The following is a 13,702-nucleotide window of genomic DNA, read 5'->3' on the forward strand; positions in this document are numbered from 1 at the left end:
CAACTCCTCAGAGGACCTCAGATGATGCCAACCCTGAAACAACATACAGAACTACCACATTTTGCTATAAGTTTGATTACATCATATAATAATTGCTGTTCATCGTCTGTTTGAATACATCTTTAATTGATTTTTCAGTACATTTCTGCCATCTGTACATTAACTGACAGTCACCACTGATAAGCTGCTACTAAATATATTGTAGAAACTTAATTTTCTGTAAAGTTGCTTTGCAACGATTTGTATCGTGAAAAGCACTATACAAATAAACTTGAATTGAAGGTCAGCTGAAAGCAGGTGGTTTCACAATCGCACGGGTGAGAACAAACAACACCTTTATGTCATCAGTGGTGATTGACAATGAAGGGAGGCGTATCAGAGGAGAATTACAGACAGTAAGTTCATCTGCATGAGCCATTCTGTCTTTCAATCATATTCGAGAACAGATTAAGGCCTGCTGCCAAACGTGGAGCAAGCAGCACCGAAGGTCCAAAATGCTTTCTCCTTACTCTGATTAAAACCTGCATTTAGAGGTCCTGCTGTAGCAGGTTGGTTGGGAGAACTACCAAAACCAAACGTAAATCCCGTTGCAAAAGTGCTTTTGCTTTTCATATTTGGGTTTGACGTCTGGCAGGAGACACAATAGCTAGACATGCCTTCATTTTTCACCAGGCAGACTTCACAGTCCCAATCCCCATCTTTTTTGGCAAAATCTATAAACAATGATGAGACAGGGGCATCGGCTTTAGGAGGCACTGAGGAGGAAAGCAAATGAGATGTTAATAATGTTAATAATGGGAGTAACTTTTGTTAAACCGTAAACAATCAGCACAGGTTCACACTGAACACAATAATAACCATTTTCAAAAAATGGGTATGAGGTGACATTATTCAACTCACACTTAAACCATCGAATTTTAAACATCAAATATTTTGCAGTTGAAAACTGTAATGTTATAGACATTGTAATGTATCCCAATGTGTTATTGCAATACTCATCCTATTGCAAAATGCTTAAAATTCAATAATATTGTTGCTGAAGTAGCATGATAACATCAAACTGGTGATTCCCACTCCTAATATTAGTTATGTTAAGTATACAGTATATTAAGTATACATTAAGTACCAAACCTAGTCTTATGTCGCTGAAGTAGCATGATAACATCAAACTGGTGATTCCCACTCCTAATATTAGTTAAGTATACAGTATATTAAGTATACATTAAGTACCAAACCTAGTCTTATGTAGATGAGATATGGGAATAGAAAGTTTAATAAAGTCTTCTCACCATCTCCAGATTTGATCTTAATCTCCGTCTCTTTGTTGACATCCAGCAAACGCTCTTGCATTTCAGAAAGCAGCAGCTCCACATTACCAAAAAATGCTTTAGGATTTTCAGAAATGTTGGAAAGATCTTCAAATTCTTCAGACATGCATTCTGGGTAATTCTGCACACAGAATACAAATAATGTACACTGAAGAAAATAAATATGATATCAAAAGAGTTCAAAAAGATGCCGAAACATAAATATAGTCAAGTGGTTTCCTCATCAATAAATTGTTCTTCAAAACTAATGAACTGTTTTGTTTTTTTTTAAATAAGAGTTTTGATAAAGCCATCTGTTGATCATCATCAGATGAGTTTGTGTGCTGTACCTGCAGAAAGTGAATGTGGTCTTCAGTGGACAAGAACTGATCGAGCTCAGACACCTTCATCCTGAGGTCAGAGATCTTCTGCTGGACTTTCTCCTGAAGTCCTTCAATGCGACTGAGTTCATCTCTCTGTCGCTCTGCGATCAGCTCTTTCACGCGGACGCTTGTTTTCTGAACAGAGCACAGCACTTCACTGAAGATCCGCTCGCTTTCAGAGACAGCCGTCTGCGCTGAACACTGTTCCACAGCAAGAACATCCACAAACAACACTCTTCAACTAACACATCATTGCTTCTCATAGACTCACAAATGCTTCTCAGATGTTTCTTCTGAAACAGATGTCTCCTGAGGAGATGAAAGGAGCCGTGCAATCAATACTCACTGTGACGGACTCCTCTGCCTGCTTTAGCTCTTTGAAATCCTTCTCTCTGTCTCGAATGTTCTGCAGAAACTTCTCACGTGTTTCCATTAACTTCGTCTGGCCACAGAATATAGCAAATAAAACTTGTAAGACATGTATGACAGAATTTTCCATTTTTGGTGAACTATCCCTTTAACACTGAACATTCTCAGAACATTCTGGAAAGGTTCTCTCAAAGTTAAAAATTGTTCCAGTAAAGTTAATAGAAAGTTACCCGGCCTTTTATAATGTTCTCAAAACATTAGCACAAAAACATTATTTAAACATTGCTCAGGCAACGTCAACATTTTATTTAGATGTTCATCATATTTTTCCAAAAGTTACTACATTGTTTACAGTACAATTAAAAGTAATGCAATCTGATCTTTATGTTAACAAAACGTTAGCACAAAAACATTGTTTATGGAACGTTTTTCTGAAACATTTGAGTTCGGCTTTCATCTCATGTTCTTTAAAAGTTACTAAGTAATTACTATTTATTTCAGAATGTTCAGAGAACATTAGGTAACGTTCCCATAATGTTTGCAAATGTATATACAACTGAACAGTCACTTAATGTTTTTCTAACATTCACATAAAAATACGTTTTAAAAAATGCACATTTTGAACGTTCTGAGAAAATAACGTTTTCGTGACATTTTTGTCCAGTCCGGTCTCATGAAAATGTGTATAAATAGTACGCCAAATAAAAACATAAAATCGTGGTATTGATATGCAAAAATTGACTTTAGCGTGCATATGACACGCACATGTTTGGCGTGCATGTAATACGCAGCTTCCGCGTGCATATGATACGCATCTACCCCACAAACCTAATTCTACCCATTTTGTATCATATGCACGCCAAAGTCAATTTCTGCGTGTAAACAGTACGCCAAATCGAAACAAACTCGTGCAATTGATATGCACTTTCATGAGATCGGGTTGGATTGTCAGTTAGTGAGGATCTACCTGTCTGTCTGCTCTTTCCTCAGAAGCGGAGACGGTGTCGTGGTTCTTGTGTTCATGTATAGCACACAGCAGACAGACACACTTCTGATCAGTGCGACAGAAGACATCCATCAGTTTCTCATGAAGAGAGCAGGTTTTGCTCTGAAGATCCGTGGCTTCGGTCAGCAGGTGTTTCTTCCATCCGTGGAGATCATTGTGCTTCTCCAGGTGACTTCTGCAGAATGAGGACACACAGGTGAGGCAGGATTGCACAGCTTTGGTTCTTCTGGAGGTGCAGGAATCACAGCTGACTCCATGTGCTTCAGCATCTTCATCATCCTCCTCCTTTGCTCTCATCTTCATCAGTTTCTCAGAAAGCTCCTTCATCTGCAGCCAGTCAGTGACAACAGGTTTGTTTGCACTGAGGACATCTGCGCACGTCTTTATCCCACAAACCTGTAATGCAGTCCTTACAGAAAATGTGCCCACAGGGAATAATCGCTGGATTTTTAAAGAAATCCAGACAGACGCAACACGTGAGATCGTCGCGATCATCCGCCATATTTTGGATTGGAACACATGTGTTCTGACGAAGTCTTCCCTCTGTGACAGAACAGAAACTAAACTCTAAGTTTCGTTTGTTTGGAAACAGTGACTCTATGGAGTCAAATCAATGCCACATACACTTGCAAAAGAATTGAAGTATTGCAAAAGAAGAAAATTTAATAAACAGAGCAAAAGCAATGATTTTGCTACACATATTTTCCATGGCCACAGCTACTAATTTATTAGCAACACTGCGTTTCAGTCAAGTGTGAGCTCGCGATACCGGTTTTCCCTTCGCGCTTCACGTTTCTGCGCGTTTCACTTTCTGGCATTGTTTTGACTCCATACAGTGACTCTGCTACAGGAGTGGCTTGCTTTAGAACTCTGTTTTTCTTTCATTTCCACTCTGTGGACTGTCAATCTCTATAATACGGTTGGGAAACAAATCTATTTTCCCCATGACAAGCGAATATTTGAAGAATAACCAACGCGAAATAACGTTCTGGTACGAAAGCGTCCGGTGACGCACGTTATTTCAAGTAAATGTTCAGTTTCCAAAAATATTCCATATAGACGAAACTAGAACACAACATTTGGATATTTATATAGGTTACAAAAACGTTTCTTACAACATTCTACTAAATATACCCAATATATAATGTTATTTTAACGTTTAGTTTTAATATTCTAAGAACATTAAAATCTGCAGTTTTCTTGTCATGATTATAACGCCATTCAAAGGTTACAAAAACGTTTCTTAGAAAGTCCATTAAGTACAAATAACATTATAAGGACATATTGAGAATTTTGATCTAAGAACGGTTTCTCTCAACGTTATGAGAATGTATATCAAATATTAATAAAGTTATAAGAACGTTCCATAAAAAAATATTTTAAGAATGTTATGTCCTAATATTTATAACTATTATAAATGTTAGCTGCGGCAGTATCGTGTGTTTCCAGTAGATGGACGCATTGTCTTGCAGTTTATTGTAAATAAAAAAGCCCCCAAAATGCCTTCGTTAAATGAAGTTAATATATGTTTGTCATGTCCTTTAATTTTAGTATAAATGTAGTTGGTGTCCCCTTATTTGGATTTACGGTGTTATCTGAAAGTCCGTTTTGGCGGAATGTTATCTGAAAAACAAGAGCTAAGTTTGAAGTTTATGTGAAGTTTATTGAAAAGTCTATCGAGTCTATGGAAAACCCCAAAAAGAAAGCTTTATACATACAAAACAAACATAACAACAACAAAAAATCTTTGTCACTGTGCAAAACATTTCTAAGAGGTTTTTTTTTTGCAGATAGTAGTGTTTACATTATTAATACAAAGAAAAATAAATATAAGTGTTTATGACTTTAGCATGTCAAAGCTCTTATCTTCAGACCTCCTTCAATAGCTAGATTTTAATCTCATTCTGTCTTGCACAGTGTTATCATTGTTCAAACATTAATATTAAGGTTTTCAGTTGTCAGCGTGACCTCTGAAACAGTTATTAGACAGAAACAGCTTTACTTTTCCGATCGCTGCATGAACTCTGACATGCGACACTGACAGTCTGTTAAGGTTTTTGAGAAGGAATCTGCCAGATCCGGAGTCTTAAACTTGGCAGCAAACTGCTGAACTACAGCATCTCCATCTGTGGGAAATATGAGCACAATATGAGTAACTTAACTGACAAACAAGATGTAAATCTGTGGAGGTTTTGCAGTTTCCACCTGAGTAGTCTTCTGCTGTCCAGGACCGTGCGTTTGCATTGCTCATAGGTTTAGGGTGAGTGGTTCTGGTAATGCAGTGGTTGACAAGCACCTTTTTATCCCCCTCTTGACACATGAACACACGGTAGCGCTTATTCACGGGATGGAAAAGCATCTTAATGTCTCCTGCACCACAGGATTTCCGCTTGTTAATATCACAGTCCCAGAGGAAAAGTTTGGTCCATTCGTTGAACAAAATCTCCTCTTCATTCTCCTCAACCGATGGAAGTTCCACCTTGACAGAAGCAATGACATGATGAAAATATAAAAGGAAAATTAAGAAAAACTAAATGTTGGTTTGATAGAGTTTCGAGGTTAGTTCAAAGAGTGATAAGGGATCTGTGGAAAAGTTTAGAGAAAAACAGTCTAAAAAAATGTAAAAATAAATAATATTTCAATATGTTACAGAGAAACAATTACCCAAAAACAATGTATGACTTCTACAACATTTCAAGAATTGTCAATGCACTTTTACACAGACAAATATAAAAGGCTGCTTCTAGCAGGGAAGTGATTGGATATCTACATGGTTAACTTCTTCATCATCATCATCATCATCATTGTTCTCTTCCTCTTCGTGATTTTGTGTCTCTGTTGCAGCTCCAGCATCTATAAAAATAAACATAAAGGTAAAGATATCCATAACAGCATTATTAGCAGTATTAAGGCAAACCGGAGCATGTTATTTCTCTCACTGTCTTTAAACCAATCTCAGTAAAAACAAGCAATTAATTAATCTCAGTGCAACCTACCATGACCATCGACTGCATCAGGATACAACTTTCCTTTCAGAGATCTGACAGCCGCTTCAAAATCTTCATCTACGTGAGAGAATCACAGCTTAGAGGTAAACACGGCTCTGCAGAGCAATCGTGATTTGAGCTGTGGTGCATAAAGAGCCAAGAAACCAGAAGACAGTGTGTTTCTGTTGGGTATCGTTTGAATTTGATCAATTCCGATTCTTATCGATTCGCAGTTTCGATTCCAATGTGGTTAAGAAAATGAAAATGTCAAACATTTAGATATCAAACCTATTTATTCTGTGTCTCTTTTCGCAAAACATTTAATTGCTGCTGAATACCATGAACAAAAATCAGCCACTTACATAAAAACTCGATTAAGAGCTGCACGATTCTGGATAAATTGAGACTTTTTTGTTAAATGGAGGTTGTAGTTCTCACAATTCTGAAGAAAAAACAGACAAGTTAACAAAATCTCATGGGATTTATGAATGGGATGATTCAATGACTCACTACTTCTTGTTTCTATCTACTTGTTTCATTACTGGATGAATCAGTGTTTTTGAATGAATCTCTTGAATGAATGATTCAAAGACAAATACATTTTTAACAGCCCCTTTTCACCACCTAAAAAAAAAAAGATGTGCACACAGGAATTCATATATAAGTGGAATTGAAATTTTAATTTTACAATGAGTATCCGATTTCTAACCTTGAGTAACCGATTCTAGAATTGGAATTGATTTTCGATTCCCAACCCTATGTGTTTCCATGTGCTAGTTAACGTTTAGCTTCCGCAGACAGTATTTATGTTTTTTTCCCAAGTAATCTAAATAGTGTGCTTTACATGGTAACATCTAAACTGACTGGTTTCATGCAAGTCAGAAATGTAATTTAATTTGATTATATCAACCTGACAAATGAAAAAAACAGAAGTATTTTTTGTAGGTTAGATCAGCTAAATAGACCCTTCATATTTCTCACCATCATCATCCTCATCACTTGCGTATCCCGGCTCGTTTCTGTAGCAGAAGAACGTGTGAGGAAGCATCAGTCTGGCTGCCAGTTTGGCTTGTTCTACTGTGGGCTTTCGCTCAAACACGATCTCAGCATCAGCATCACTCTGCTCCGGAGTGCTCTTCTCTTCTGATTGAGAAAACAAACACATTACAGTTTATTAAAAACATCAGAGAATAATCATATTACGTTTTATTGATAAAATGACTGAACTTGCGCAGTTCATGTCTCACAATTCAGCGCTCATATCTCGAAGTTCAGCGTTCATATCTCGTAATTCAGCGCTCAAAAATCACAATTCAGTGTTCATATCTCACAATTCAGCGCTCATATCTCACAATTCAGTGTTCATATCTCACAATTCAGCGCTCATATCTCACAATTCAGTGTTCATATCTCACAATTCAGCGCACAAATCTCACAATTCAGTGTTCATATCTCACAATTCAGTGCTCAAATCGCGCATTTCAGTGTTTATCTGTGTTCAGTTAGTCTTGCAATTCAGGCAGAAACAAGCTTCTACACATTTGAAGGAAGCAATTTTTCAAATTTTAATTTTGAAAGTTCTGAAGAGCTCATATCTCGCAATTCAGCACTCAAATCATGCAATTGCGTTTATATCTCAATTCAGCGCTCAATTCTTGGGATTCAGTGCTCATATCTCGCAATTCAGCATTTATATCTCACAATTCAGTGCTCAAATTGTGCAATTCAGTGTTTCTACACATTTGAAGGAAAACAATTTTTACATTTTAATTTTGCCTGCCTCCTGACAAAAATGTTAATATTACTGTCACTGTAAGATATTTATAACAAAACAGAGGTCAAACATTTAATCTCAAGACTATGACTTTTCTAAATATGTATAGTTTTTTAAGATTAAATTAAGATTTATTACTTATTCTGTAAATAAAAATAAATGCACATTAACATGTTAATAGCCATATAAATGCATAAAAAGGACTGTACTGAACAGTCAATTAGAAATGAAAGCATGCATTCGTTCTCCGCAGATTAGAGACGCTCACCTCTTTCTGCTCCAGTGAATGAAGTGGCCACTGCTTCTTCAAAGCATTTCTTGAAAGCGTTTGCCGTCTCCTGCAGTTTAAACCGCGCTGCTAACGTCTGAACGCTGCCGTCTCCATCAGCAAAATCAAGAGCGCTCCATGTCCACGCTTTCTCGGACGCTTTCATCGGCTCCAGCTTCATGTTTGGAGTAATCCAGTGGTTTGCACATAACTTCAGGACCTGCTCTCTCCTCATCACGAGTCTTGCACGTCTGCTTTCATCGTTCTGAAGTATTTTAAGCTCACCTATGCCTCTTTCCTTCCACTGCTGTGATTCCTTGTCATAGCGGTATAGTTTGGCTTTGTGACTAAAAACGACTTGCTCATTGTCCTCTCCAGTCGAGATCTCAACTAGATCAGGTAACGGTATGACCGGCTCATAGTCCTCTTCGTCTTCATGTTTACATGTTTTTTCTTCATGATCTGAGCCAGAAGCCTCCACAGATGTGGATTTAAGGGGAACGTGCTGGAAACTGAAGGTAAATTCTGCCACTGATTCCCCAAAACGGAAAACATCCTTCTGGTCCTGCTGAGCAGAACCTTGAGAGGACTTTATCTGGACTTTTGCTGAAAAGTAATTTCAGAGATGGAACAAGTTATTTGAAGAAAGATTATAAGGACAAACACTTATTAATGAATCAGTAAAACCAGAAACATGTATTAAGAAAGTAAATAAGGTCAAATCTGATGTTATGTTGATATTAAAGGATTAGTTCAGTTCCAGAATAAAAATTTCCTGAGAATTTACTCCCCCCCATGTCATCCGAGATGTTCTTGTCTTTCTTTCTTCAGCCCCAAAGAAATTAAGTTTTTTGAGGAAAACATTCCAGGATTGTTCTCCATACAGTGGACTTCAATGGGGATCAATGGGTTGGAGGTTAAAATGCAGCTTTAATGCAGCTTCCAAGAGCTCTACACGATCCCAGCTGAGGATTAAGAGTCTTATCCAGCTTATCGATTGCTCATTTTCTTAAATATAATTAAAATGTGTATACTTTTTAACCTAAAATGCTTGTCTTGCTCTCGCTCGACCTCACTCATTACGAAGTCACGTTGGAAAGGTCACGCATGACGTAGGTGGAAGAAGATGTTACCGGGGTTATTATAATTAGCTAAAACTAAAACCATAAAAAAATATTTTGGTTACTTAAAAAAAAAACTTGAACTGAAGTAAAATATTTAAAAAATGTATTTTAGCTAGTTGCTAAGGTAACCATTCTCATTTAGTTATTGTATTAAAACAACTAAAGGTGAAATAAAATGAATAAATATTTTTATACACATTAAAAATAAAAACAAAATGACTAAAATTTTAACTTTAAATTAAAAATGGAAAATAGAAAAATAAAAAACAAATTCGATATTTTAATAAAAAAATAGAATAGTGCATCAACGATACTAAAATAATCTAACCTAATCTAGATGAGACACGAGAATGGAGTTTAATAGAGTCTTCTCACCTTCTCCAGATTTGATCTTGATCTCCATCTCTTTGGTGACGTGCAGCAAACGCTCTTGCATTTCAGAAAGCAGCAGCTCCACATTGCAAAAAAATGCTTTAGGATTTTCAGAAATGTTGTAAAGATCTTCAAATTCTTCACACATGGATTCTTCACAGTCAGTTGGATAATTCTACAGATTACAAATAATGCAGAATGAAGAAAATACGTTCCAAACTAAAATCTTCCGCACTGATTGGAAACTTTGTCAAAATCCTAAATTCAAACACACATTGAAAACTAAATATGATCAAGCATTTTTTTTTAATGAACCAAGGAGCAAGTGTTGTTCTTTTATAAACTGAAGACATTATCATTTTAATAGCTTCATCTCTTGATCTGCAAATGAGTTTTTGTTTGTTACTCTGAAGGTAAGTGTGTGTGATGCTGTACCTGCAGAAAGTGAATGTGGTCTTCAGTGGACAAGAACTGATCGAGCTCAGACACCTTCATCCTGAGGTCAGAGATCTTCTGCTGGACTTTCTCGTCTCTTTGGTGACGTGCAGCAAACGCTCTTGCATTTCAGAAAGCAGCAGCTCCACATTGCAAAAAAATGCTTTAGGATTTTCAGAAATGTTGGAAAGATCTTCAAATTCTTCACACATGGATTCTTCACAGTCAGTTGGATAATTCTACAGATTACAAATAATGCAGAATGAAGAAAATACGTTCCAAACTAAAATCTTCCGCATTGATTGGAAACTTTGTCAAAATCCTAAATTCAAAAACACATTGAAAACTAAATATGATCAAGCATTTTTTTAATGAACCAAGGAGCAAGTGTTGTTCTTTTATAAACTGAAGACATTATCATTTTAATAGCTTCATCTCTTGATCTGCAAATGAGTTTTTGTTTGTTACTCTGAAGGTAAGTGTGTGTGATGCTGTACCTGCAGAAAGTAATGTGGCTCCAAGAGTAAATTGTACACATGTTCAGTGGTCAAAAACCAAATGTGGTTCACTTTGCATTCAGCTGACATTTATTGTATTTAAAGAGGGAATCTAAATCAAATGGAGATATCTTTGATACTTGTTGAGTTACAGGCATGCAAACTTGGGAAAAGTCTGTTCTATGCAACTGTTTTGATAGAATGAAACAAGTTACATTTCTAGTTTCAACATTATTTGCTGTTCAGACGTTCCTCTTTAAAAGTATCAGTAAGTCGACCCACATTTGGTTTTTGACCTCTGGAAATGTCTACAATTTAACAATTTACTCAAGGAGCCACAACGTGGCCACATGAAAATCCCCATATATCTGGGAATGAACCATACAGGGCCTTAAATAAAGATGCAAAAAAAAAGAAGTTTGTTAAGAACAAAAATTTAAAAGGACATTGAGATGTATTTAAAGAGACAGTTCACCCAAAAATGAAAATTACCCCATGATTCACTCGCGCTCAAGCTGGAACGCCACTTTCTCGTGAACACGAGTATGATAGTTAGTGGAAGCTAGAGATTACAGTTTATAAAAATGTATATTTTTCTTACACAAACACTTCAGAAGGCATTTATTAACGCCCTGGAGCTGTGTGGAGCACTTTTTATGATGGACGGATGCACTTCATTTTGCTTCAAAATCTCTGCAACCATTCACTGCCAATATAAAGCTTGGAAGAGCCAGGACATTTTCAATATAACTTTTCAATATAATGTATTCATCTGAAAGAAGAAAGTCATATACACCTAGGATGGCTTGAGGGCGGGTGAATCATGGGGTAATTTTCATTTTTGGGTGAACTGTCTCTTTAAATACATCTCAATGTCCTTTTTTGTGCATCTTTATTTAAGGCCCTGTATGGTTCATTCCCAGATATATGGGGATTTTCATGTGGCCACGTTGTGGCTCCTTGAGTAAATTGTTAAATTGTAGACATTTCCAGAGGTCAAAAACTAAATGTGGGTCGACTTGCATACAGATGATACTTTTAAAGAGGAACGTTTGAACAGCAAATAATGTTGAAACTAGAAATGTAACTTGTTTCATTCTATCAAAACAGTTGCATAGAACAGACTTTTCCCAAGTTTGCATGCCTGTAACTCAACAAGTATCAAAGATATCTCCATTTGATTTAGATTCTCTCTTTAAATACAATAAATGTCAGCTGAATGCAAAGTGAACCACATTTGGTTTTCGACCACTGAACATGTGTACAATTTACTCTTGGAGCCACATTAAAATCCCTTCTATAGCTCTGGAAATGAACCATATGGCCCTTAAAAATCAAGTTACTAAAAGAACATAAAAAAGGATATTACGGTTTATTTAATACTTCTTGACTTACAGACACACGAACTTCAGGAAAACACAAAAAAAGTGCTTTTTTCCCATTTTTGAACTGTCACCATTCGCATATAACGCAGCAAAGATGATTAAAGCCAGCAGATTTTACTAATGGAGCTACCGAGCTCTGTGAAAAAAATAACATTATGATGCTGCAGTGATTCTAAAGTCATTTTTATTCTCCTGTAGTTTTGCTTTGAAGCTGAAAGTTGTAATTTTGACCCTCCTCTACAAAATAGTGCATCACTCAGTAAATATACATCTGTGACATTTAATATTTTGGCTTTCTACTTCACTAACATATTTCTTTCACCAAAAAGATATCAACAAAATGACAAATTTAAGCCAGGGATCTCTGGTTGAGGACATGTAATGACTGAGACCTCAGATATGATCAATCAGTGAGGATCTACCTGTCTGTCTGCTCTTTCCTCAGAAGCGGAGACGGTGTCGTGGTTCTTGTGTTCATGTATAGCACACAGCAGACAGACACACTTCTGATCAGTGCGACAGAAGACATCCATCAGTTTCTCATGAAGAGAGCAGGTTTTGCTCTGAAGATCCGTGGCTTCGGTCAGCAGGTGTTTCTTCCATCCGTGGAGATCATTGTGCTTCTCCAGGTGACTTCTGCAGAATGAGGACACACAGGTGAGGCAGGATTGCACAGCTTTGGTTCTTCTGGAGGTGCAGGAATCACAGCTGACTCCATGTGCTTCAGCATCTTCATCATCCTCCTCCTTTGCTCTCATCTTCATCAGTTTCTCAGAAAGCTCCTTCATCTGCAGCCAGTCAGTGACAACAGGTTTGTTGGGAAAGGTTTGTTTGCACTGAGGACATCTGCGCACGTCTTTATACCACAAACCTGTAATGCAGTCCTTACAGAAAATGTGCCCACAGGGAATAATGACTGGGTTTCTGAAGACATCCAGACAGACAGAACACCTGAGAGATTCCCGATCATATAAAGCTGCAGCTGCCATTTTTGCTGGATCCACAAACGAAACTTTGAGGGTAAGTTTTCGTTTCGTTTGTTTGGAATCGAGTGTGAGTCAACAGTGGGAATCTCTTTCACTTTAACACACTACTCTCTACTGTCGAGCTCTATAATAGAGATTTATTTTGCCCATGCGAATAACAAGCTGATATCTTGTTATTTATTTCTAGGCGAAGTATAGAATACACGTTATTAGTATGAAGCAATATCGAGTTATATGGTATATGAAAACGTCTTGTATGTGCAGTATGACAAATATCAATGTTTTTTCATCTGTTCATGTTTATGTTATTGTCCTCAGGATGCTTCAGTGTCGTGTGTTTCCACTAGATGGACCCATCGTCTTGAAGAAGCACTACAAAAGTTACATTTTAATATGCTGTGATGTCCTTTTGTTTTATTTTCATGCCGTTAATATTGTATCTCCTTATTTGGATTTACAGTGTTTGTTAAATGTCAAGAAAACCTACTGGATTGTTTTGTATTTTTGGAATTCAATTAAAAAGTAAAACAAGCATTCCTTCATATAAAGTCACTGATCAGAACCTGCGAGACAGGACTGAGGAATACAATCAAACATTAGTTCCTTCATGTATATGCTTTAACCGAACATAACAAGTACATCCAGTTTTTCACAACCAACTCTGAATGTTGTCTGAAAGTTAAAAACAAAGAGTTACATGATTTACAAGAGTTCTTTTTTATAACTGATGATCAACGCCAAAAAACAACAACTGACTCAACATTGCAAAACAACAAAGCATGAAAAATTATTTATATAATCACCATATA

At 36.7% G+C, this 13,702-nt stretch overlaps 2 protein-coding genes and 1 long non-coding RNA gene across 4 annotated transcripts; 1 reads left to right on the forward strand and 2 right to left on the reverse strand.

Moving 5' to 3' along the window:
• Positions 1 to 260: 260 nt before the first annotated feature.
• Positions 261 to 3,561, reverse strand: LOC107571654 (tripartite motif-containing protein 29-like). The gene is made up of 5 exons (XM_016257988.1): positions 3,027 to 3,561; positions 2,037 to 2,132; positions 1,658 to 1,891; positions 1,290 to 1,449; positions 261 to 755 (listed from the first exon to the last, which is right to left on the reverse strand). The coding sequence occupies exons 1-5, from the start codon at positions 3,558 to 3,560 to the stop codon at positions 448 to 450; spliced, it is 1,332 nt and encodes a 443-aa protein (XP_016113474.1). The 5' UTR covers position 3,561; the 3' UTR covers positions 261 to 447.
• Positions 3,562 to 5,063: 1,502 nt separating this feature from the next.
• Positions 5,064 to 9,174, reverse strand: LOC107571647 (E3 SUMO-protein ligase RanBP2-like). Its single transcript, XM_016257981.1, has 7 exons — positions 9,171 to 9,174; positions 8,095 to 8,700; positions 7,034 to 7,195; positions 6,062 to 6,130; positions 5,845 to 5,918; positions 5,271 to 5,544; positions 5,064 to 5,191 (listed from the first exon to the last, which is right to left on the reverse strand). Exons 1-7 carry the CDS (start codon positions 9,172 to 9,174, stop codon positions 5,064 to 5,066), a joined length of 1,317 nt encoding a protein of 438 aa, XP_016113467.1.
• Positions 9,175 to 12,335: 3,161 nt separating this feature from the next.
• On the forward strand, positions 12,336 to 13,285 carry LOC107571656 (uncharacterized). 2 transcript variants are annotated; one of them, XR_001607214.1, is made up of 3 exons: positions 12,336 to 12,732; positions 12,814 to 12,927; positions 13,212 to 13,285. It is a non-coding gene; the product is annotated as an uncharacterized lncRNA (long non-coding RNA). The 2 variants fall into 2 exon arrangements; XR_001607215.1 differs by having other exon boundaries at positions 12,336 to 12,718.
• Positions 13,286 to 13,702: the final 417 nt, after the last annotated feature.

This window comes from Sinocyclocheilus grahami, unplaced genomic scaffold (assembly GCF_001515645.1).
Source record: "Sinocyclocheilus grahami isolate Dianchi unplaced genomic scaffold, SAMN03320097.WGS_v1.1 scaffold1626.1, whole genome shotgun sequence".
NCBI classification, from domain to species: domain Eukaryota; kingdom Metazoa; phylum Chordata; class Actinopteri; order Cypriniformes; family Cyprinidae; genus Sinocyclocheilus; species Sinocyclocheilus grahami.